Source organism: Pelophylax lessonae (assembly GCF_965119305.1).
Source record: "Pelophylax lessonae genome assembly, chromosome: 13".
In the NCBI taxonomy this organism is placed as follows: Eukaryota; Metazoa; Chordata; class Amphibia; order Anura; family Ranidae; genus Pelophylax; species Pelophylax lessonae.
In genome coordinates, this window is record NC_138780.1 from 154,110,512 (window position 1) to 154,137,064 (window position 26,553).

General features: G+C 40.1%; 1 protein-coding gene across 1 annotated transcript in view; it reads left to right on the forward strand.

The window, feature by feature from the left end:
- Positions 1-26,553, forward strand: part of AHNAK2 (AHNAK nucleoprotein 2) — a 134,016-nt gene that overhangs the window by 101,027 nt on the left and 6,436 nt on the right. The window contains exons 8-11 of the mRNA XM_082275852.1: positions 6,351-10,765; positions 12,008-13,900; positions 15,758-16,424; positions 19,596-26,467. Coding sequence (XP_082131978.1) covers positions 6,351-10,765; positions 12,008-13,900; positions 15,758-16,424; positions 19,596-26,467 — 13,847 coding nt within the window. The remainder of the gene's footprint in view (positions 1-6,350; positions 10,766-12,007; positions 13,901-15,757; positions 16,425-19,595; positions 26,468-26,553) is intronic.

Genomic DNA, 26,553 nt, shown 5'->3' on the forward strand with positions numbered 1-26,553 from the left:
AATTCCACTCTTTAGTTCTACAGATGTTACAACAAAATCTTCTGTGGATGAGCCCAGAGAAGCAGCTCCACAAATTGTTGCTGAAATAGCACTTCAGAAATCCAAAGACGAAATTTCAACAGTGAAAGCAGAAATAACAGCATACAAAGCAGATAAAGAGGAAACCAAAGATAATGTATACACATCAGATACAATAACAGAGATTTCAGTGTCTGAAGAAAAAGTGAAAACTCCAGAAGAAGAAACAGAATCAGAGGGTTGGAGGCTTCCATCATCATTCAGGCTGCCAAAACATTCATTATTTGTCACATCTGAGATTAAAGCAAAAGGTTTGACCAAAGGAATCTCTCCGGAAGTAGAAAGTAAAGTTTCTGAGACAGAGATGTTGATAGAATCTACTTCTACTACAAGTAAAATAGATGAGTCAAGATCAAAATCACAAGAATGTGTTTTCATCACTGAAACGAGTGTGGAGAGCATACTGGTAGAGGGCCAAGAGAAAAGGCTAGAGGATGTGCGAACAGAACAAGATGACATTATTGTTTCCAAAGCTACATCTGAAATTGTTGATATTGACATTCATGAGTTAGTCACAGACGTTCTTACAGCACAGGAGAGAGAAGAAGCAGAGCCTGTGCATTTGGAATCTGCAATTGAAACACCCTCAACTGAAGCAGCCGAATCTGAGACAATGGAAGTAGTTGCAGACAAGCAATATGTTGAAGAGGAAAAGTCTGAGGCTTCTGAGCAGTTGCTATTACCTCGAAAGACTGACACAAATAAGAAACTGGAAGTTGAGGTGGATGAAATTGTAACAGAGGATGTTGATGTTGATAAGGAATCACCTACAGATGGCATTAAAATAACGGGCAAAGCCAAAAAGCAGAGGAAAAAGATTAGAAAGGTTGAGAAATCAATCACAACTGTAAAGACAGCTGGTGTAGATGCCATTTCTTCTACGCTTGAGCTTCACCTAAACACCCCTGAAATTATAACTGTAGTGGAAGAGGGTGAAGTAAAGGAAATTTCTCCAAAAACTCAACTCACTGTGTCAGTTTATGAAGAGCAGGTCAGCACACCCACAACTAAAACCACCACGGTTGAAGAAGCAGTTACAGCTGAAGAAGGTGTAGAGAAAGCAGAGAGTCTAGAAGATGTCTCCATGGTCCTTACCGAAGTGACATCTACAGCAGCAGAAGAGGAAGAAAGGTCATTCGGATTTAAATTGCCCACATTCAAAATTCCACTCTTTAGTTCAGATGTTACAACAAAATCTTCTGTGGATGAGCCCAGAGAAGCAGCTCCACAAATTGTTGCTGAAATAGCACTTCAGAAATCCAAAGACGAAATTTCAACAGTGAAAGCAGAAATATCAGCATACAAAACAGAGAAAGAGGAAACCAAAGATAATGTAGACACACCAGATACAATAACAGAGATTTCAGTGTCTGAAGAAAAAGTGAAAACTCCAGAAAAAGAAACAGAATCAGAGGGTTGGAGGCTTTCATCATTCAGGCTGCCAAAACTTTCATTATTTGGCACATCTGAGATTAAAGCAAAAGGTTCCACCGAAGAAATCTCTCCAGAAATGGAAAGTAAAATACCTGAGACAGAGCTAACGATAGAATCTATTTCTGCTACAAGTAAAATAGCTGAGTCAAAAACAAAATCAGAAGAATGTGTTATTATCACTGAAACGAGTGTGGAGAGCATACTGGTAGAGGGCCAAGAGAAAAGGCTTGAGGATGTGCCAACAGAACAAAGTGACATTGTTTCCAAAGCTACATCTGAAATTGTTGATATTGACATGCATGAGTTAGTCACAGACGTTCTTACAGCACAGGAGAGAGAAGAAGCAGAGCCTGTGCATTTGGAATCGGCAATTGAAACGCCCTCAACTGAAGCAGCCGAATCTGAGACAATGGAAGTAGTTGCAGAAAAGCAATATGTTGAAGAGGAAAAGTCTGTGGCTTCTGAGCAGTTGCTATTACCTCAAGAGACTGACACAAATAAGAAACTGGAAGTTGAGGTGGATGAAATTGTAACAGAGGATGTTGATGTTGATAAGGAATCACCTACAGATGGCATTAAAATAATGGGCAAAGCCAAAAAGCAGAGGAAAAAGATTAGAAAGGTTGAGAAATCCATCACAACTGTAAAGACGGCTGGTGTGGATACCATTTCTCCTACGCTTGAGATTCACCAAACCCCCCCTGAAATTATGACTGTAGTGGAAGAGGGTGAAGTAAAGGAAATTTCTCCAAAAACTCAAGTCACTGTGTCAGTTTATGAAGAGCAGGTCAGCACACCCACTACTAAAACCACCACGGTTGAAGAAGCAGTTGGAGCTGAAGAAGGTGTAAAGAAAGCAGAGAGTCTAGAAGATGTCTCCATGGTCCTTACCGAAGTGATATCTACAGCAGCAGAAGAGGAAGAAAGGTCATTCGGATTTAAATTGCCCACATTCAAAATTCCACTCTTTAGTTCTACAGACGCTACAACAAAATCTTCTGTGGATGAGCCAAGAGAAGCAGCTCCACAAATTGTTCTTCAGAAATCCAAAGAAGAAATTTCAACAGTGAAAGCAGAAATATCAGCATACAAAACAGAGAAAGAGGAATCCAAAGATAATGTAGACACATCAGATACAGTAACAGAGATTTCAGTGTCTGAAGAAAAAGTGAAAACTCCAGAAGAAGAAACAGAATCAGAGGGTTGGAGGCTTCCATCATTCAGGCTACCAAAACTTTCATTATTTGGTACATCTGAGATTAAAGCAAAAGGTTCCACCGAAGAAATCTCTAAAGAAATGGAAAGTAAAATACCTGAGACAGAGATAATGATAGAATCTACTTCTGCTACAAGTAAAATAGCTGAGTCAATAATAAAATCAGAAGAATGTGTTTTCATCACTGAAACGAGTGTGGAGAGCATACTAGTAGAGGGCCAAGAGAAAAGGCTAGAGGATGTGCCAACAGAACAAAGTGACATTGTTTCCAAAGCTACATCTGAAATTGTTGATATTGACATGCATGAGTTAATCACAGACGTTCTTACAGCACAGGAGAGAGAAGAAGCAGAGCCTGTGCATTTGGAATCGGCAATTGAAACGCCCTCAACTGAAGCAGCCGAATCTGAGACAATGGAAGTAATTGCAGAAAAGCAATATGTTGAAGAGGAAAAGTCTGAGGCTTCTGAGCAGTTGCTATTACCTCAAGAGACTGACACAAATAAGAAACTGGAAGTTGAGGTGGATGAAATTGTAACAGAGGATGTTGATGTTGATGTTGATAAGGAATCACCTACAGATGGCATTAAAATAATGGGCAAAGCCAAAAAGCAGAGGAAAAAGATTAGAAAGGTTGAGAAATCCATCACAACTGTAAAGACTGCGGGTGTGGATACCATTTCTCCTACGCTTCAACTTTACCTAACCACCCCTGAAATTATGACTGTAGCGGAAGAGGGTGAAGTAAAGAAAATTTCTCCAAAAACTCAAGTCACTGTGTCTGTTTATGAAGAGCAGGTCAGCACACCCACTACTAAAACCACCACGGTTGAAGAAGCATTTAGAGTTGAAGAAGGTGTAGAGAAAGCAGAGACTGTAGAGGATGCCTCCATTGTCCTTACCGAAGTGACATCTACAGCAGCAGAAGAGGAAGAAAGGTCATTCGGATTTAAATTGCCCACATTCAAAATTCCACTGTTTAGTTCTACAGATGTTACAACAAAATCTTCTGTGGATGAGCCCAGAGAAGCAGCTCCACAAATTGTTGCTGAAATAGCACTTCAGAAATCCAAAGAAAAAATTTCAACAGTGAAAGCAGAAATATCAGCATACAAAACAGAGAAAGAGGAAACCAAAGATAATGTAGACACATCAGATACAATAACAGAGATTTCAGTGTCTGAAGAAAAAGTGAAATCTCCAGAAAAAGAAACAGAATCAGAGGGTTGGAGGCTTTCATCATTCAGGCTGCCAAAACTTTCATTATTTGGCACATCTGAGATTAAAGCAAAAGGTTCCACCGAAGAAATCTCTCCAGAAATGGAAAGTAAAATACCTGAGACAGAGATAATGATAGAATTTATTTCTGCTACAAGTAAAATAGCTGAGTCAATAATAAAATCAGAAGAATGTGTTATTATCACTGAAACGAGTGTGGAGAGCATACTGGTAGAGGGCCAAGAGAAAAGGCTAGAGGATGTGCCAACAGAACAAAGTGACATTGTTTCCAAAGCTACATCTGAAATTGTTGATATTGACATGCATGAGTTAGTCACAGACATTCTTACAGCACAGGAGAGAGAAGAAGCAGAGCCTGTGCATTTGGAATCTGCAATTGAAACACCCTCAACTGAAGCAGCCGAATCTGAGACAATGGAAGTAGTTGCAGAAAAGCAATATGTTGAAGAGGAAAAGTCTGAGGCTTCTGAGCAGTTGCTAATACCTCAAGAGACTGACACAAATAAGAAACTGGAAGTTGAGGTGGATAAAATTGTAACAGAGGATGTTGATGTTGATAAGGAATCACCTACAGATGGCATTAAAATAACGGGCAAAGCCAAAAAGCAGAGGAAAAAGATTAGAAAGGTTGAGAAATCCATTACAACTGTAAAGACTGCGGGTGTAGATACCATTTCTCCTACGCTTGAGCTTCACCTAACCACCCCTGAAATTATGACTGTAGTGGAAGAGGGTGAAGTAAAGGAAATTTCTCCAAAAACTCAAGTCACTGTGTCAGTTTATGAAGAGCAGATCAGCACACCCACAACTAAAACCACCACGGTGGAAGAAGTAGTTAGAACTGAAGAAGGTGTAGAGAAAGCAGAGAGTCTAGAAGATGTCTCCATGGTCCTTACCGAAATGACATCTACAGCAGCAGAAGAGGAAGAAAGGTCATTAGGATTTAAATTGCCCACATTCAAAATTCCACTCTTTAGTTCTACAGACGCTACAACAAAATCTTCTGTGGATGAGCCAAGAGAAGCAGCTCCACAAATTGTTGCTGAAATAGCACTTCAGAAATCCAAAGAAGAAATTTCAACAGTGAAAGCAGAAATAACAACATACAAAACAGAGGAAGAGGAAACCAAAGATAATGTAGACACATCAGATACAATAACAGAGATTTCAGTGTCTGAAGAAAAAGTGAAAACTCCAGAAGAAGAAACAGAATCAGAGGGTTGGAGGCTTCCATCATTCAGGCTGCCAAAACTTTCATTATTTGGTACATCTGAGATTAAAGCAAAAGGTTCCACCGAAGAAATCTCTCCAGAAATGGAAAGTAAAATACCTGAGACAGAGATAATGATAGAATCTACTTCTGCTACAAGTAAAATAGCTGAGTCAAGAACAAAATCAGAAGAATGTGTTTTCATCACTGAAACGAGTGAGGAGAGCATACTGGTAGAGGGCCAAGAGAAAAGGCTAGAGGATGTGCCAACAGAACAAAGTGACATTGTTTCCAAAGCTACATCTGAAATCGTTGATATTGACATGCATGAGTTAGTCACAGACGTTCTTACAGCACAGGAGAGAGAAGAAGCAGAGCCTGTGCATTTGGAAAGTGCAATTGAAACACCCTCAACTATAGCAGCCGAATCTGAGACAATGGAAGTAGTTGCAGAAAAGCAATATGTTGAAGAGGAAAAGTCTGAGGCTTCTGAGCAGTTGCTAATACCTCCAGTGACTGACACAAATAAGAAAGTGGAAGTTGAAGTGGATGAAATTGTAACTGAGGATGTTGATGTTGATAAGGAATCACCTACATATGGCATTAAAGTTAAGGGCAAAGCCAAAAAGCAGAGGAAAAAGATTACAAAGGTTGAGAAATCCTTAACAACAGTAAAGACGGCTGGTGTAGATACCATTTCTCCTACGCTTGAGCTTCACCTAGCCACCCCTGAAATTACAACTGTAGTGGAAGAGGGTGAAGTAAGAGAACTTTCTCCAAAAACTCAAGTCACTGTTTCAGTTTATGAAGAGCAGGTCAGCACACCAACAACTAAAACCACCATGGGGGAGGAAGCAGTTAGAGCTGAAGAAGGTGTAGAGAAAGCAGAGATTGTAGAAGATGTCTCCATGGTCCTGACCGAAGTGACATCTACAGTAGCAAAAGAGGAAGGAAGGTCATTCGGATTTAAATTGCCCACATTCAAAATTCCACTCTTTAGTGCTACAGATGTTACCACAAAATCTTCTGTTGATGAGCCCAGAGAAGCAGCTCCACAAATTGTTGCTGAGATAGCACTTCAGAAATCCAAAGAAGAAATTTCAACAGTGAAAGCAGAAATAACAACATACAAAACAGAGAAAGAGGAAACCAAAGATAATGTCGACACATCAGATACAATAACAGAGATTTCAGTGTTTGAAGAAAAAGTGAAAACTCCAGAAGAAGAAACAGAATCAGAGGGTTGGAGGCTTCCATCATTCAAGCTGCCAAAACATTCATTATTTGGCAAATCTGAGATTAAAGCAAAAGGTTCCACCAAAGAATTCTCTCCCGAAATGGAAAGTAAAATACCTGAGACAGAGATGTTTATAGAATCTACTTCCGCTACAAGTGAAATAGCTGAGTCAATAACAATATCAGAAGAATGTGTTTTCATCACTGAAACGAGTGTGGAGAGCATACTGGTAGAGGGCCAAGAGAAAAGGCTAGAGGATGTGCCAACAGAACAAAGTGACATTATTGTTTCCAAAGCTACATCTGAAATCGTTGATATTGACATGCATGAGTTAGTCACAGACGTTCTTACAGCAAAGGAGAGAGAAGAAGCAGAGCCTGTGCATTTGGAATCTGCAATTGAAACGCCCTCAACTGAAGCAGCTGAATCTGAGACAATGGAAGTAGTTGCAGAAAAGGAATGTATTGAAGAGGAAAAGTCTGAGGCTTCTGAGCAGTTGCTAATACCTCAAGAGACTGACACAAATAAGAAACTGGAAGTTGAGGTGGATAAAATTGTAACAGAGGATGTTGATGTTGATAAGGAATCACCTACAGATGGCATTAAAATAACGGGCAAAGCCAAAAAGCAGAGGAAAAAGATTAGAAAGGTTGAGAAATCCATTACAACTGTAAAGACTGCGGGTGTAGATACCATTTCTCCTACGCTTGAGCTTCACCTAACCACCCCTGAAATTATGACTGTAGTGGAAGAGGGTGAAGTAAAGGAAATTTCTCCAAAAACTCAAGTCACTGTGTCAGTTTATGAAGAGCAGATCAGCACACCCACAACTAAAACCACCACGGTGGAAGAAGTAGTTAGAACTGAAGAAGGTGTAGAGAAAGCAGAGAGTCTAGAAGATGTCTCCATGGTCCTTACCGAAGTGACATCTACAGCAGCAGAAGAGGAAGAAAGGTCATTAGGATTTAAATTGCCCACATTCAAAATTCCACTCTTTAGTTCTACAGACGCTACAACAAAATCTTCTGTGGATGAGCCAAGAGAAGCAGCTCCACAAATTGTTGCTGAAATAGCACTTCAGAAATCCAAAGAAGAAATTTCAACAGTGAAAGCAGAAATAACAACATACAAAACAGAGGAAGAGGAAACCAAAGATAATGTAGACACATCAGATACAATAACAGAGATTTCAGTGTCTGAAGAAAAAGTGAAAACTCCAGAAGAAGAAACAGAATCAGAGGGTTGGAGGCTTCCATCATTCAGGCTGCCAAAACTTTCATTATTTGGCACATCTGAGATTAAAGCAAAAGGTTCCACCGAAGAAATCTCTCCAGAAATGGAAAGTAAAATACCTGAGACAGAGATAATGATAGAATCTATTTCTGCTACAAGTAAAATAGCTGAGTCAATAATAAAATCAGAAGAATGTGTTATTATCACTGAAACGAGTGTGGAGAGCATACTGGTAGAGGGCCAAGAGAAAAGGCTAGAGGATGTGCCAACAGAACAAAGTGACATTGTTTCCAAAGCTACATCTGAAATTGTTGATATTGACATGCATGAGTTAGTCACAGACATTCTTACAGCACAGGAGAGAGAAGCAGCAGAGCCTGTGCATTTGGAATCTGCAATTGAAACACCCTCAACTGAAGCAGCTGAATCTCAGACAATGGAAGTAGTTGCAGAAAAGGAATGTATTGAAGAGGAAAAGTCTGAGGCTTCTGAGCAGTTGCTAATACCTCAAGAGACTGACACAAATAGGAAACTGGAAGTTGAGGTGGATAAAATTGTAACAGAGGATGTTGATGTTGATAAGGAATCACCTACAAATGGCATTAAAATAACGGGCAAAGCCAAAAAGCAGAGGAAAAAGATTAGAAAGGTTGAGAAATCCATTACAACTGTAAAGACTGCGGGTGTAGATACCATTTCTCCTACGCTTGAGCTTCACCTAACCACCCCTGAAATTATGACTGTAGTGGAAGAGGGTGAAGTAAAGGAAATTGCTCCAAAAACTCAAGTCACTGTGTCAGTTTATGAAGAGCAGGTCAGCACACCAACAACCAAAACCACCACGGTTGAAGAAGCAGTTAGAGCTGAAGAAGGTGTAGAGAAAGCAGAGAGTCTAGAAGATGTTTCCATGGTCCTTACCGAAATGACATCTACAGCAGCAGAAGAGGAAGAAAGGTCATTGGGATTTAAATTGCCCACATTCAAAATTCCACTCTTTAGTTCTACAGACGCTACAACAAAATCTTCTGTGGATGAACCAAGAGAAGCAGCTCCACAAATTGTTGCTGAAATAGCACTTCAGAAATCCAAAGAAGAAATTTCAACAGTGAAAGCAGAAATAACAACATACAAAACAGAGGAAGAGGAAACCAAAGATAATGTAGACACATCAGATACAATAACAGAGATTTCAGTGTCTGAAGAAAAAGTGAAAACTCCAGAAGAAGAAACAGAATCAGAGGGTTGGAGGCTTCCATCATTCAGGCTGCCAAAACTTTCATTATTTGGTACATCTGAGATTAAAGCAAAAGGTTCCACCGAAGAAATCTCTCCAGAAATGGAAAGTAAAATACCTGAGACAGAGATAATGATAGAATCTATTTCTGCTACAAGTAAAATAGCTGAGTCAAGAACAAAATCAGAAGAATGTGTTTTCATCACTGAAACGAGTGAGGAGAGCATACTGGTAGAGGGCCAAGAGAAAAGGCTAGAGGATGTGCCAACAGAACAAAGTGACATTGTTTCCAAAGCTACATCTGAAATCGTTGATATTGACATGCATGAGTTAGTCACAGACGTTCTTACAGCACAGGAGAGAGAAGAAGCAGAGCCTGTGCATTTGGAAAGTGCAATTGAAACACCCTCAACTATAGCAGCCGAATCTGAGACAATGGAAGTAGTTGCAGAAAAGCAATATGTTGAAGAGGAAAAGTCTGAGGCTTCTGAGCAGTTGCTAATACCTCCAGTGACTGACACAAATAAGAAAGTGGAAGTTGAAGTGGATGAAATTGTAACTGAGGATGTTGATGTTGATAAGGAATCACCTACATATGGCATTAAAGTTAAGGGCAAAGCCAAAAAGCAGAGGAAAAAGATTACAAAGGTTGAGAAATCCTTAACAACAGTAAAGACGGCTGGTGTAGATACCATTTCTCCTACGCTTGAGCTTCACCTAGCCACCCCTGAAATTACAACTGTAGTGGAAGAGGGTGAAGTAAGAGAACTTTCTCCAAAAACTCAAGTCACTGTTTCAGTTTATGAAGAGCAGGTCAGCACACCAACAACTAAAACCACCACGGTTGAAGAAGCAGTTAGAGCTGAAGAAGGTGTAGAGAAAGCGAAAACTGTAGAAGATGCCTCCATTGTCCTTACTGAAGTGACATTTACAGTAGCAGAAGAGGAAGAAAGTTCATTTGGATTTAAATTGCCCACATTCAAAATTCCACTCTTTAGTTCTACAGACGTTACAACAAAATCTTCTGTGGATGAGCCCAGAGAAGCAGCTCCACAAGCTGTTGCTGAGCTAGCACTTCAGAAATCCAAAGAAGAAATTTCAACAGTGAAAGCAGAAATAACCGCATTCAAAGCAGAGAAAGATGAAACCAAAGATAATGTAGACACATCAGATACAATAACAGAGATTTCAGTGTTTGAAGAAAAAGTGAAAACTCCAGAACAAGAAACAGAATCAGAGGGTTGGAGGCTTCCATCATTCAGGCTGCCAAAACTTTCATTTTTTGGCACATCTGAGGTAAAAGCAGACGTTTCATCTAAAGATATATCTGTAGAAGGTGAAAGTAAAATAACTGAGACACAGGTGGTTATAAAATCTGCATCTCCTACAAGTGAAATAGCTGAGCCAATAGCAAAGTCGAAAGAAATTGTTTTCATCACCGAAGCTAGGGTGGAGAACATTCTGGTAGAGGGAAAAGAGAAAAGCCTAGAGGAAGTGCAAAAAGAACAAAGTGACATCATTGTCCCGAAAACTACCTCTGAATTCATTGATATTGACGGACATGAGTTAGTCACAGATATTCTTACAGCACAGGAGAGAGAAGAAGCACAACCTACGCATTTGAAATCTGCAGTTGAAACCCCTTCAACTGAACTAGTCGAATCTGAGACAATGGAAGTAGTTGTGGAGAAGGAATTTACTGAAGAGGAGAAGTCTGAGGCTTCTGAGCAGTTGCCAATACCTGAAGAGACTGACACAAAAAAGAAACTGAAACATGAGGTGGGGGAAATAGTATCAGAGGATGTTGATGTTGATAAAGAATCACCTACAGAAGGCATGAAACTAAAGGGCAAAGTCAAAAAGCACAGGAAAAAGATTACGAAGGTTGAGAAATCCATCACAACTGTAAAGACGGCTGGTGTAAAAGTTATTTCTCCTATGCTTGAGCTTCACCCAACCACCCCTAAAATTAAGATTGTAGAGGAAGAGGGTGAAATAAAGGAAGTTTCTCCACAAATTCAAGTCACTGTGCCAGTTTATGAAGAGCAGGTACAAGTCAGCACACCAAAAACTGAAACCACCAAGGTTGAAGTAGCAGTTAAAGCTGAAGAAGGTTTCGAGAAAGCAGAGACTGTAGAAGATGTCTCCACGGACTTTACCAATGTGACATCTACAGTAGCAGAGGAGGAGGAAAGTTCATTTCAATGGAATTTGCCCACATTCAAAATTCCACTCTTTGGTGCTACAGACGTTACAACGGAATCTTCTGTGGATGGGCCCACAGAAGCAGCTCCACAATCAGTTACTGAGACAGAACTTCGGAAATCCAAAGAAGAAATTTCAACAGTGAATGCAGACATAGCAGCATATGAGGCAGAGAAACAGGAAACCAAAGATATTTTAGACACATCAGATATAATAACAGAAATTTCATTGTCTGAAGAAAAAGTAAAAACTCCAGAAGAGGAAACGGAATCCATGGTTTGGAGGCTTCCAACATTAAGTCTGCCAAGACTGTCATTATTTGGCACATCTGAGGTAAAAACAGAAATTTCATCTAAAGAAATCTCTCTAGAAGATGAAAGTGCAAAACCTGAGACACAAGTGGTTATAAAATCTGCATCCCCTACACGTGAAATAGCTGAGTCAATAACAAAGTTAGAAGAAATTGTTTTCATCACCAAAACTGGGGTTGAGAGCATTCTATTAGAGGGCCAAGAGAAAAGCAGAGAGGAAGTGCGAACAGAACAAAGTGATATTATTGTTTCGAAAGCTAGCTTTGACATTGTTGACTTTGACATAAATAAATTAGCCACAGATGTTCCTACAGCACAGGAGAGTGAAGAAGCAGAGCCTGTGCATTTGAAATCTGCAGATGAAACACCCTCAACCGAAGCAGCCAAATCTGAGACAATGGAAGTAGTTGTGGAGATTAAATGCACGGAAGAGGAAAAGTCTGAGGCTTCTCAGCAGTTGCCAATACCTCAAGAGACTGACACAGATAAAAAACTGAAAGTTGAGGTGGATGAAATTGGAACTGAGAATGTTGATGTTGACAATGAAACACCTACAGAAGACATGAATGTAAAGGGGAAATTCAAAAAGCACAGGAAAAAAATTACAAAGGTTGAGAAAACCATTACAACTGTAAAGACGGCTGGTGTAGAAGCCATCTCTCCTACGCTTGAGTCTCACCTGACCACCCCTGAAATTAGGACTTTAGTGGAAAAGGCTGAAGGAATGGATGTTTCCCCACAAACTCAAGCCACTTTGTCAGTTTATGAAGACCAGGTACAAGTCAGCACACCAACAACTGAAATCACCATGGTTCAAGTAGTAGTTAAACCTAAAGAAGTTGTTGAGAAAGTGAAAACTGTAGAAGATTTCTCCACAGTCCTTACCAAAGTAACAACTACAGTAGCAGAGGTGGAAGAAAGTTCATTTGGATTGAAACTGCCAACATTCAAAATTCCACTCTTTAGTGCTACAGATGTTACAACAGAATCTTCTGTGGATGAACCCAAAGAAGCAGTTCTACAAACAGTTGCTAAGACAGCTCTACAGAAATCAATAGAAGAAATTTCAACCGTAAAATCAGAAATAACAGCATATGAAGCAGAGGAAGAGGAAATCAAAGATGATATAGACATGGCAGATATAATAACAGAGATTTCAGTGTCTGGAAAAAAAGTGAAAACTCCAGAAGAAGAAACTGAATCAGAGGGTTGGAAGCTTCCTTCATTTAGGCTTCCAAAACTGTCTTTATTTGGCACATCTGAGGTGAAAGCAGAAGTTTCAACCAGAGAATTCTCTCCAGAAAGTGAAAGTAAAATAACTGAGTCATGGGTGGTTATAAAATCTGCATCCCCTACAAGTGAAATACCTGAGTCAATAACAAAGTCAGAAGAATTTGTTTTCATCACCAAAACTAGGATGGAGAACATACTGTTAGAGGGCCAAGAGAAAAGCCTAGAGGAAGAGCAAACAGAACAGAGTGACAATATTGTTTCGAAAGCTACCTCTGAAATCATTGATATTGACATGCATGAGTTAGTCACAGACATTCTTACAGCACAGGAGAGAGAAGAAGCAGAGCCTGTGCATTTGGAATCTGCAATTGAAACACCCTCAACTGAAGCAGCCAAATCTAAGACAATGGAAGTAGTTGCAGAAAAGGAATATATTGAAGAGGAAAAGTATGAGGCTTCTGAGCAGTTTTCAATACCTCATGATACTGACACAAATAAGGAACTGAAAGTTGAGGTGGATGAAATAGTGACTGAGGATGTTGATATTGATAAAGAATCACCTACAGAAGGCATGAAAGTAAAGGGCAAACTCAAAAAGCACAGGAAAAAGATTACAAAGGTTGGGAAATCCATCACCACTGTAAAGACGGCTGGTGTAGAAGACATTTCTCCTATGCTTGAGCTTCACCCAACCACCCCTGAAACTAAGACTGTAATGGAAGAGGTTGAAATAAAGAAAGTATCTCCACAAACTCAAGTAACAGTCTCAGTTTATGAAGAGCAGGTACAAGTCAGCACACCAACAATTGAAACCACCACGGCTAAAGTAGCAGTTAAAGCTGAAGGAGTTGTCGAGAAAGCAGAAAGTGTAGAACATGTCCCCGCCATCCTTACTGAATTGACAACTACAGTAGAAGAGGAGGAAAAAATATCATTGGGATGGAATTTGCCCACATTCAAAATTCCACGTTTTAGTTCTATAGACGTGACAGCCGAATCTTCTGTGGATGAGCCTAGAGAAGCAGCTCCACAAACTATTGCTAAGACAGCACTTCAAAAATCCACAGATGGAAAATCAACAGCGAAAGAAGAAATGACATATGAAGCAGAGAAAGAGGAAACAAAAGATAATGTAGACAAAGCAGACACAATAACAGAGATTTCAGTGACTGAAGAAAAAATTAAAACTCCAGAAGAAGAAACAGAATCAGAGGGCTGGAAGCTTCCATCATTCAGGCTACCAAAACTGACATTATTTGGCACATCTGAGGTAAATGCAGAAGGTTTATCCAAAATAATCTCTACAGAAGGTAAAGGTAAAATAACTGAGAAAGAGGTGGTCAAAGAATCTATTTCCACTACAAGTGAAATGGCTGAGTCACTACCAAACTCAAAAGAAGGTGTCTTCACCACCAAAACTAGCATGGAGGGCATACTTGTACAGAGAAAAGAAAAAAGCCTAGAGGAAGTGCGTACAGAACAAAGTGACATTATTGTTTCCAAAGCTATTTCTGAAATCGTTGATATTGACATGCATGAGTTAGTCACAGACGTTCTTAGAGCACAGGAGAGAGAAGCGGAAGAGCCTGTGCATTTGGAATCTGCAATTGAAGCACCCTCAACTGAAGCAGCCAAATATGAGACAATGGAATTAGTTGCGGAAAATAAATACACTGAAGAGGAAAAGTCTGAGGCTTCTGAGCAGTTGCCAATACCTCAAGAGACTGACACAGATAAGAAACTGAAAGTTGAGGTGGATAAAATAGTAGCAGAGGATGCTGATGTTGAGAAGGAAACACCCACCGAAAGCATGAAAGTAAAGGGCAAAGTCAAAAAGCAGAGGAAAAAGATTACAAAAGTTGAGAAAACCATCACAACTGTAAAGACGGCTGGTGTGGATGCCATTTCTCCTACGCTTGAGCTTCACCTAACTACCCCTGAGATTAGGACTGTAGCAGAAAAGGCTGAAGTAAAGGATATTTCTCCACAAACTCAAGTCATTGTCCCAGCTTTTGAAGAGCAGGTACAAGTCAGCACACTAACAACTGAAACCACCATGGTTGAAGAAGTAGTTAAAGCTGAAGAAGGTGTCGAGAAAGCAGAGACTGTAGAAGATGTCTCTAAGGTCTTTACTGAAATGACAACTACATTAGCAGAAGAGGAAGAAAGTTCAATTGGATGGAAATTGCCCACATTCAAAATTCCACTCTTTAGCGCTTCAGCCATTACAGCAGAATGTTCTGTGGATGAGCCCAGTAAAGCAGCTCCACAAACTGTTGCTGAGACAGCACTTCAAAAATCCACAGAAGAACCTTTACCATTGAAAGCAGAAATAACAACATACGAAGCAGAGAAAGAGGAAACCAAAGATAAATTAGACACAGCAGATACAATAACAGAGATTTCATTGTCTGAAGAAAAAGTGAAAACTCCAGAAGAAGAAACAGAATCAGAGGGTTGGAGGTTTCCGTCATTCAGGCTGCCAAAACTGTCATTATTTGGCACATCTGAGTTAAAAGCAGAAGTTTCATCTGAAGAAATCTCTCTAGAAGGTGAAGGTAAAATAACTGAGACACAGGTGGTTATAAAGCCTGCATCCCCTACAAGTGAAATAGCTGAGTCCATAACAAAATCAGAAGAATTTGTTTTCATCGCAGAAACTAGGGTGGAGAGCATACTGGTAGAGGGAGAAGAGAAAAGCCTAGAGGAAGTGCCAACAGAACAAAGTGACATCATTGTTTCAAAATTTACCTCTGAAATCATTGATCTTGACAGGCGTGAGTTAAGCACAGACTTTCCTACAGCACAGAAGAGAGAAAAAGCAGAACCTGTGCATCTGAGATCTGCAAATGAAACACCCACAACTGAAGCAGTCAAATCGGAGACAATGGAAGTAGTTGTGGAAAAGGAATACACTGAAAAGGAAATGTCTGAGGCTTCTGAGCAGTTACCAATACCTCAAGAGACTGACACGGATAAGAAACTAAAAGTTGAGGTGGATGACATTGTAACAGAGGATGTTGATGTTGTTAAGGAATCACCTACAGAAGGCATGAAAGTAAAGGGCAAAGTCAAAAAGCAGAGGAAAAAGATTACTAACCTTGAGAAAACAATCACAACTGTAAAGACGGCTGGTGTAGATGCCATTTCTCCTACGCTTGAGATTCACCTAACCACCCCTGAATATAGGACTGTAGTGGAAGAGGGTGAAGTAAAGGAAGTTTCTCCACAAACTCAAGTCACTGTGTCAGTTTATGAAGAGCAGGTCCAAGTCAGCACACCAACAACTGAAACCACCACGGTTGAAGTAGCATTTAAAGCTGAAGAATGTGTTGAGAAAGCAGAGACTGTAAAAGATGTCTCCATTGTCCTTACTGAAGTGACTACTACAGTAGCAGAAGAGGAGGAAAGTTCATTTGGATGGAAATTGCCCACATTCAAAATTCCAATCTTTAGTGCTACAGATGTTACAACAGAATCTTCTGTGGATGAGCCAAGAGAAACAGCTCCACAATCAGTTACTGAGACAGCACTTCAGAAATTCACAGAAGAAATTTCCACAGTGAACGCAGAAATAACACCATATAAATTAGAGAAAGAGGAAATCAAAGATACTTTCGACATAGCAGATACAATAAAAGAGATTTCAGTGTCTGAGGAAAAAGTAAAAACTCAGGAAAAAGAAACAGAATCAGAGGGTTGGAGGTTTCCATCATTCAGGCTGCCAAAATTGTCATTATTTGGCACATCTGAGGTAAAAGCAGAAGTTTCATCTAAAGGAATCTCTCTAGAAAGTGAAGGTAAAATAACTGAGACACAGGTGGTTATAAAGCCTGCATCACCTAAAACTGAAATAGTGGATTCAATTAGAAAGTCAGAAGAATTTGTTTTCATTACCGAAACTAGGGTGGAGAGCATTCTGTTGGAGGGCCAAGACAAAAGCCTAGAGACAGTGCGAACAGATCAAAGTGACATTATTGTTTCGAAAGCTACCTCTGACATTGTTGATTTGGAATCTGCAACCAAAAGACCATCAACTGAAGCAGTAAAATCTGAGACAATGGAAGTAGTTGTGGAGAAGGAATACACGGTAGAGGAAAAGTCTGAGGCTTCTGAGCAGTTGCCAATACCTCAAGAGACTGACACAGATAAGAAACTGAAAGTTGAGGTTGATGAAATTGTAACAGAGGATGTTGATCTTGATAAGGAATCACCTACAGAAGGCATGGAAGTTAAGGCCAAAGTCAAAAAGCACAGGAAACAGATTACAGAGGTTGAGAAAACCATCAGAACTGTTAAGACGGCTGGTGTAGAAGCCATCTCTCCTACGCTTGACTCTCATCTGAACACCCCTGAAATTGAGACTGTAGCAGAAAAGGCTGAAGTAAAGGATGTTTCTCCACAAACTCAAGTCACTGTGCCAGTTTATGAAGAGCAGGTACAAGTCAGCACACCAACAACTGAAACCACCACTTCTGAAGTAGTAGTTAAAATTAAAGAAGGTGTAGAGGAAGCAGAGACTGTTGAAAATGTCTCCATGGTCTTTACCGGAGTGACCACTACAGTAGCAGAAGAGGAAGAAAGTACAATTGGATGGAAATTGCCCACATTCAAAATTCCACGCTTTAGCGCTTTAGCTATTACAGCAGAATGTTCTGTGGATGAAAACTCTCTAGAAGGTGAAGGTAAAATAACTGAGACACAGGTGGTTATAAAGCCTGCATCCCCTACAAGTGAAATAGCTGAGTCTATAACAAAGTCAGAAGAATTTGTTTTCATCACCAAAACTACGGTGGAGAGCATACTGGTAGAGGGCGAAGATAAAAGCCTAGAGGATGTGCAAACAGAACAAAGTGACTTTATTGTTTCAAAAGTTACCTCTGAAATCATTGATATTGACAGGCATAAGTTAGTTACAGACATTCTTACAGCACAGGAGAGAAAAGAAGCAGAACCTGTGCATCTGAAATCTGCAAATGAAACATCCACAACTGAAGCAGTCAAATCCGAGACAATGGAAGTAGTTGTGGAAGAGGAATACGCTGAAGAGGAAAAGTCTGAGGCTACTGAACAGTCACCAATACCTCAAGAGACTGACACAGATAAGAAACTGAAAGTGGAGGTGGATGACATTGTAACAGAGGATGTTGATGTTGTTAAGGAATCACCTACAGAAGGCATTAAATTAAAGGGCAAAGTCAAAAAGCAAAGGAAAAAGATCACTAACCTTGAGAAAACCATCACAACTGTAAAGACGGCTGGTGTAGATGCCATTTCTCCTACTCTTGAGATTCACCTAACCACCCCTGAATTTCAGACTATAGCGGAAGAGGGTGATGTAAAGAAAGTTTCTCCACAAACTCAAGTCACTGTGTCAGTTTATGAAGAGCAGGTACAAGTCAGCACACCAACAACTGAATCCAACACGGTTGAAGTATCAGTTAAACCTAAAGAAGTTTTTGAGAAAGTAGAGACTGTACAACATGTCTCTATGGTCTTGACCGAAGTGACAAACACAGGGGTAAAGGAGGAAGGAAGTTCATTTGGATGGAAATTGCCAACATTCAAAATTCCACTCTTTAGTGCTACAGACGTTACAACAGAATCTTCTGTGGATGAGCCCAGAGAAGCAGCTCTACAATCAGTTGCTGAGACAGCACTTCAGAAATCCACAGAAGAAATTTCAACAGTGAAAGCAGAAATAACAGCATATGAATCAGATAAAGAGGAAACCAAAGATATTGTAGACAGAGTAGATATAATAACAGCGATTTCAGTGTCTAAAGAAAAAGTAATAACTCCGGAAGAAGAAACAGAATCAGATGGTTGGAGGCTTTCATCATTCAGTCTGCCAAAACTGTCATTATTTGGCACATCTGAGGTAAAAGCAGAAGTTTCATCTAAAGAAATCCCTCTAGAAGGGGAAAGTAAAATCACTGAGACACAGGTGGTTATAAAATCTGCATCCCCTACATGTGAAATAACCGAGTCAGTAACAAAGTTAGAAGAAATTGTTTTCATCACCGAAACTAGGGTGGGGAGCATTCTAGTAGAGGGTAAAGAGAGAAGCCTAGAGGAAGTGCGAACAGAACAAAGTGACATTATTGTTTCGAAAGCTACCTCTGACGTTGTTGATATTGACAGGAATGAGGTAGTCACAGAGGTTCCTACAGCACAGGAGAGTGAAGAAGCAGCCTCTGTGCAATTGGAATTTGCAATTGAAACACCATCAGCTGAAGCAGCCAAATCTGAGACAATAGAAGTAGTTGTGGAGAAGGAATACACTGAAGAGGAAAAGTCTGAGGCTTCTGTGCAGTTACCAATACCTCAAGAGACCGATACAAATAAGAAACTGAAAGTTGAGGTTGATGAAATTGTAACAAAGGATATTGATGTTGATAAGGAATCACCTACAGAAGGCATGAAAGTAAAGGGCAAAGTCAAAAAGCACAGGAAAAAGATTACAAAGGTTGAGAAAGCCATCACAACTGTAAAGACGGCTGGTGTAGAAGCCATCTCTCCTACGCTTGAGTCTCACCTGAACACCCCTGAAATTAAGACTGTAGCGGAAAAGGCTGAAGTAAAGGATGTTTCTCCACAAACTCAGATCACTGTGCCAGTTTATGAAGGGCAGGTACAAGTCAGCACACCAACAACTGAAACCAACACCTTTGAAGCAGTAGTTAAAGCTGAAGAAGGTGTCAAGAAAGCAGAGACTGTAGAAGATGTCTCCACGGTCTTTGCCGAAGTGACAACTGCAGTAGCAGAAGAGGAAGAAAGTGCAATTGAATGGAAATTGCCCACATTCAAAATTCCACTCTTTAGCGCTTCAGCCATTACAGCAGAACATTCTGTGGATGAGCCCAGTAAAGCAGCTGCACAAACTGTTGCTGAGACAGCACTTCAAAAATCCACAGAAGAAATTTCAACACTCAAAGTAGAAATAAAGGCATACGAAGCAGAAGAGGAAACCAAAGATAATGTAGACACAGCAGATACAGTAACAGAGATTTCAGTATCTGAGGAAAAAGTGAAAACTCCAGAAGAAGAAACAGAGTCCGAAGGCTGGAGGCCTTCATCATTCAGGCTGCCAAAACTGCCATTATTTGGCACATCTGAGGTAAAAGCAGAAGTCTCATCTAAAGAAATCTCTCTAGAAGGCGAAGGTAAAATAACTGAGACACAAGTGGTTATAAAATCGGCATTACCTACAAGTGAAATAGCGGATTCAATAACAAAGTCAGAAGAATTTGTTTTCATCACCAAAACTGGGGTGGAGAGCATTCTAGTAGAGGGCAAAGAGAAAAGACGAGAGGAAGTGCGAGCAGAACAAAGTGACATTATTGTTTCGAAAGCTAGCTTTGACATTGTTGATATTGACAAAAATAAATTTGTCACAGATGTTCCTACAGCACAGGAGAGTGAAGAAGCAGAGCCTGTGCATTTGAAATCTGCAGATGAAACACCCTCAACTGAAGCAGCCATAAATTTGGAATCTGAAACTGAAACACCGTCAACTGAAACAGTTAAATCTGAGACAATGGAACTAGTTATGGAGAAGGAATACACGGAAGAGGAAAAGTCTGAAGCTTCTGAGCAGTTGCCAATACCTCAAGAGACTGACACAGATAAGAAACTGAAAGTTGAGGTTGATGAAATTGTAACAGAGAATGTTGATAAGGAATCACCTACAGAAGGCATGAAAGTAAAGGGCAAAGTCAAAAAGCACAGGAAAAAGATTACAAAGGTTGATAAAACCATCACAACTGTTAAGATGGCTGGTGTAGAAGCCATCTCTCATACGCTTGAGTCTCACCTGACCACCCCTGAAATTAAGACTGTAGCCGAAAAGGCCAAAGTAAAGGATGTTTCTCCACAAACTCAAATCACTGTGCCAGTTTATGAAGAGCAGGTACAAGTCAGCACACCAACAACTGAAACCACCATGGTTGAAGTAATAGTAAAAGCTGAAGAAGGTTTGGAGAAAGTAGAGACTGTAGAAGATGTCTCCACAGTCTTTACTGAAGTGACCACTACAGTAGCAGAAGAGGAAGAAAGTACAATTGGACAGAAATTTCCCACATTCAAAATTCCACCCTTTAGCGCTTCTGCTACAGCAGAATGTTCTGTGGATGAGCTCAGTAAAGCAGCTCCCCAAACTGTTGCTAAAACAGCACTTCAGAAATCCACAGAAGAAATTCTTGAGACACAGGTAGTTATAAAATCTGCATCCTCTTCAACTGAAAAAGCCGATTCAATAACAAAGTCAGAAGAAATTGTTTTCATCACTGAAACTAGCGTGAAGAGCATACTGGCAGATAGCCAAGAAAAAAGCCTAGAGGAAGTTCAAACAGAACAAAGTGACAATATGGTTTCAACATTGACCTCTGACATAGTTGATATTGGCAGGCATGAGTTGGTCACAGGGGTTCTTATAGCACAAGAGAGAGAAGAAACAGAGCATGTGCATTTGGAATTTGGAATTGAAACACCCTTAACTGAAGCAGCCAAATCTGAGACAATGGAAGCAGTTTTGGAGAAGGAATACACTGAAGAGGAAAAGTCTAAGGTTTCTGAACTGCTTCCAGTACCTCAAGAGACTGACACAGATAAGGAACTGAAAGCTGAGGTTCATGAAATTGTAACAGAAAATGTTGATGTAGATAAAGTATCACCTAAAGAAGGCGTGAAAGTAAAAGGCAAAGTCAAAAAGTACAGGAAGAAGCTTATAAAAGTTGAGAAAACAGTGTCAACTGTAAAAACTGCTGGTGTAGAGACCGTTTCTCCTTTGTTGGAGCTTAATCTAACCACCTCTAAAATTAAGGATATAGTGGAAGTTAGTGAAGTAGAGGACATTTCCCCACAAACCCAAATCACAGTATCAATTACTGAAAAGCAGGTAGAAGTCAGCACACCAATAACTGAAACTACCAACGTTGAAGTAGTAGTTAAAGCGGAAGAAGGTGTCGAAAAAACAGAGGCTGTGGAAGATGTCTCCACAGTCCTTACCGGGGTGAAAACTACAGTAGTAGAGCAGGCAGAAAGGTCATTCGGAAGGAAGTTGCCCACATTCAAAACTCCACTCTTTAGCACCACTGAGGTTACAACAGAAGATTCTGTGGATGAGCCACAGAAATCCACAGAAGAAATTTCAACGGTGAAAACAGAACTAACAGCATACGAAGCAGAAAAAGAGGAAACCAAAGATAATGTAGACACAGCAGATACAATAACAGATATTTCAGGGTCTGAAGGAGAAGTGAAAACTCAGAAAGCAGAAACAGAATCAGAGGGTTGGAATCTTCAATCATTCAGGCTGCCAAAACTGTCATTATTTAGCACATCTGTGGTGAAAGCAGAAGGTTCATCCAAAGAAATCTCTCCAGAAGGTGAAAGTAAAATAACTGAGAAAGAGGTGGTCATAGAATCTGCATCCACTACAAGTAAAATAGTTGAGTCCTTAACAAAGTTAAATGAAAGCGTTTACATCACTGAAGCTATCATGGAGAGCCTGTTGGTAGGGGACCAAGAGAAAAGCCTTGAGAAAATGGCAACAGAGCAATGTGACATTATAGTTTCTAAAGCTACTTCTGACATCGTTAATATCAACAGGCATGAGTTAGTCACAGATGTTCTTAAAGCAGAGGAGAGAGAAGAAGAAAAGCCTGTGCATTTGAAATCTGCAATCAAAACACCCTCAACTGAGGCAACCGAATCTGGTACAATTGAAGTAGTTTTTGAGAAAGAATACAGTGAATCAGAAAATGTTGAGGCTTCTGAGCAGTTACCAATACCTCAAGAAACTGACACAGATAAGAAACTTAATGTTGAAGTGCATGAAATTGTAACAGAGACTGTTGATGTTGATGAAGTATCACTTACAGGAGGCACTAAGGTAAAGGGCAAAGTCAAAAAGTACAGAAAAAAGATCACAACAGTTGAGAAAACCACCCCAACTGTAAAGACTCCTGATATAGAAGCCATTTCTCCTACAATTGGGCTTCATCTAACCACCCCTGAAATTAGGACTGTAATGGTAGAGGGTGAATTAAAGGAAGATTCTCCACAAACACAAGCCCCTGAGTCGGTTTTAGAAGAACAGTTTCAAGTCAGCACACCGACAACCAAAACCATTGTGGTTGAAGTGGCAGTTGAAGCTGAAGAAGGTGTTGAAAAAGAAAAGGCTGCAGAAGATGTCTCCATAGTCCTTACCGAAGTGACAACTACAGTTGTAGAGGAGGAAGAACGGTCATTCAGATTGAAGATACCCACATTTAATATTCCACTCTTTAGTGCCACAGACGTTAGAACAGAATCCTCTATGGACGGGCAGCCCAGAGAGTCTGCTCCACAAGCTGTTGCTGAGACAGCACTTCAGAAATTCACAGAAGAATTTTCAACAATAAAAACAGAAATTACACCATATGAAGCAAAGAAAGAGAAAGCAAAAGAAAATGAAGACACTGCAGATACAGTAACAGAGATTTCAGTGTCTGAAGGAAAAGAGAAAACTACAGAAGTAGAAACAGAATCAGAGGGTTGGAAGCTTCCATCATTCAGGCTACCAAAACTGTCATTATTTGGCACATCTGAGGTAAAAGCAGAATGTTCATCTGAAGAAATCTCTCCAGAAGGTAAAAGTAAAATAACTGAGAAAGAGGTGGTCATAGAATCTGCATCCACTACAAGTAAAATAGTTGAGTCATTAACAAAGTTAGAAGAAAGCGTTTACATCACTGAAGCTATCATGAAGAGCCTGTTGGTAGGGGACCAAGAGAAAAGCCTTGAGGAAATGGAAACAGAGCAAAGTGACATTATAGTTTCTAAAGCTACTTCTGACATCATTGATATCAACAGGCATGAGTTAGTCACAGACGTTCTTAAAGCAGAGGAGAGAGAAGAAGAAAAACCTGTGCATTTGGAATCTGCAATTGAAACAGCCTCCACTGAGGCAGCCAAATCTGGTACAATTGAAGTAGTTTTAGAGAAAGAACACAGTGAAGCAGAAAAGTCTGAGGCTTCTGAGCAGTTGCCAATACCTAAAGAATCTGACACAGATAAGAAACCTAATGTTGAGGTGGATGAAATTGTAACAGAGACTATTGATGTTGATAAAGTATCACTTACAGGAGGCACTATGGTAAAGGGCAAAGTCAAAAAGTACAGAAAAAAGATCACAACAGTTGAGAAAACCACCCCAACTGTAAAGACTCCTGAGATAGAAGCCATTTCTCCTACAATTGGGCTTCATCTAACCACCCCTGAAATTAAGACTGTAGTGGTAGAGGGTGAAGTCCCGGGGTCAGTTTACAAAGAGCAGTTTCAAGTCAGCACACCGACAACCGAAACCATCATGGTTGAAGCTGAGAAAGGTGTTGAAAAAGAAGAGGCTGCAGAAGATGTCTCCATAGTCCTTACCGAAGTGACAACTACAGTTGTGGAGGAGGAAGAAAGGTCATTCGGATTGAAGATACCCACATTTAAAATTCCACTCTTTAGTGCCACGGATGTTAGAACAGAATCCTCTATGGATGAGCAGCCCAGAGAATATACTCCACAAGCTGTTGCTGAGACAGCACTTCAGAGATTCACAGAAGAAATTTCAACAATGAAAACAGAAATTAAAGTATATGAAGCAGAGAAAGAGGAAGCAAAAGAAAATGTAAACACTGCAGACACAATAGCAGAGATTTCAGTGTCTGAAGGAAAAGAGAAAACTACAGAAGTAGAATCAGAATCAGAGGGTTGGAGGCTTCCATCATTCAGGCTGCCAAAACTGTCATTATTTGGTACATCTGAGGTAAAAACAGAAGGTTCATCCAAAGAAATCTCTCCAGAAGGTGAAATAGCTGAGTCAATAACAAGGGCAGAGGAATTTGTTTTCATCCCCAAAACTAGCGTGGAGAGCATTCTGGTAAAGGGCCAAGAGAAAAACCTAGAGGAAGTGCAAACAGAACAAAGTGACATTATTTTTTTGAAAGCTACCTCTGAAATCATTGATATTGATGGGCAGGAGTTAGTCACAGACATTCTTACAGCACAGGAGAGAGAAAAAACAGAGCCTGTGCATTTGGAATCTGCAATTGAAACACCCTCAACGGAAGCAGCCAAATCTGAGACAATGGAAGTGGTTGTGCAGAAAGAATACACTGAAGAGGAAAAGCCTGAGACTTCTGAGCAGTTGCCAATACCTCAAGAGACTGACACAGATAGGGAACTGAAAGTTGAGATAGACGAAATTGTAACAGAGGATGTTGATGTAGATAAAGAATTGCCTACAGAAGGCGTAAAAGTTAAGGGCAAAGGCAAAAAGCACAGGAAAAAGATTACACAGGTTGAGAAAACTATGGCAACTGTAACGACTGGTGTAGAAGGCATTTCTCCAACGCTGGAGCTTCATCTAACCCCCCCTGAAATTAAGGCTGTAGCGGAAGAAAGTGAAGTAAAGGAAGTTTCTCCACAAACCCAAGTCATGGTGTCAGCCTTTAAAGGGCAGGTACAAGTCAGCACACCACAAACCACCACGGTTGATGTAGCAGTTAAAGCTGAAGAAGATGTAAAAAAAACAGAGGCTGAAGAAGAGGCTTTGTCACTTTTTACCGAAGAGACATTTATACTGCCTGAGGAGAAGGAAGTGTCATTTGGATGGAAGTTGCAGAAATCCGAAATTCCCATCTTTAGCGCCACAAAAATTGCAACAAAATCTTCTGTGGATGAGCCCAGAGAAGCAGCTCCAAAAACTGTTGCTGACAAAGAACTTCAGAAATCCACAGAAGAAATTTCAATGGTGATAACAGAAATAACAGCATACAAAGCAGATAAAGAAGAACCTACAGATAATGTAGACACGGCAGATGCAATAGTAGAAATTTCAGTGTCTGAAGAAAATGTGAAAACTCCAGAAACAGAATCAGATGGTTGGAAGCTTCCATCATTCAGACTGACAAAACATTCATTAATCAGCACAACCGAGGTGAAGTCAGAAGGTTCATCCCAAGAAATCTTACCAGAATCTGAAAATAAGATAATAAAGGAGCCAGAAATGGTCATTGAAACTACATCCACGAAAACTGGTATAAGTGAAACAGCCGAGTCAATACCAAAGTCAGAGGAAAGTTCTTACATTACCGAAAGCAGAGCAGAGAGTGCACTGGTAGAGGGCCAAGAGAAAAGCCTAGAGGAAATGGAAAGTTATGTGAAAGATTCACAATTGTCATTCCAAGTTCCAGTTCTAAGCAAAGCAGAACAAAGGCACACTGTTTTTTCAAAAACTGTCTCTGTCACCACTGGTATTGACAGGTATGAGTTAGTCACAGATGTTCTTACAGCACAGGAGAGAGAAGAGGTGAAGTCTATGCATTTGCAGTCTGAATTTAAAGCGCTCTCAACCAAACTAGCTGAAAATAAAACAATGGGAGTAGTTGTGGAGAATGTATACACTAAAAAGGAAAAGTCAGAGGCTTCTGAAGAATCTGAAATATCCAAAATTTCTGACACAAACAAGGAACTGAAACTTGAGGCATATGAAATTTTAGGAGAGATTGTTGATGTAGATAAAGAATCACCTACAGAACGCGTGAAAGTGAAGGAAGTTTCTCCAGAAACCCAAGTCACAACATTGATTTATGAAGAGCAGGGAAAAGTCAGCATATCGGAACCTGAAGGCATTACTGTTGAACTAGCACTTAAAACTGAAGGAGATGTCAGAAAAGCAAAGGATGTAGAAGAGGTCTCAACAGTCCTTAATGAAGTGACATCTACAGTGGTAGAAGAGGAGGAAGTGTCATCTGGATGGATGTTGCCCACAATCAAAATTCCACTCTTTGGTGCCACAGAAGATACAACCAAAACCTTTGTGGATGAGCCCAGGAAAGCAGCTCCACAAACTGCTACTGAGTCAGTGTTTGAGAAATCCACAGACGA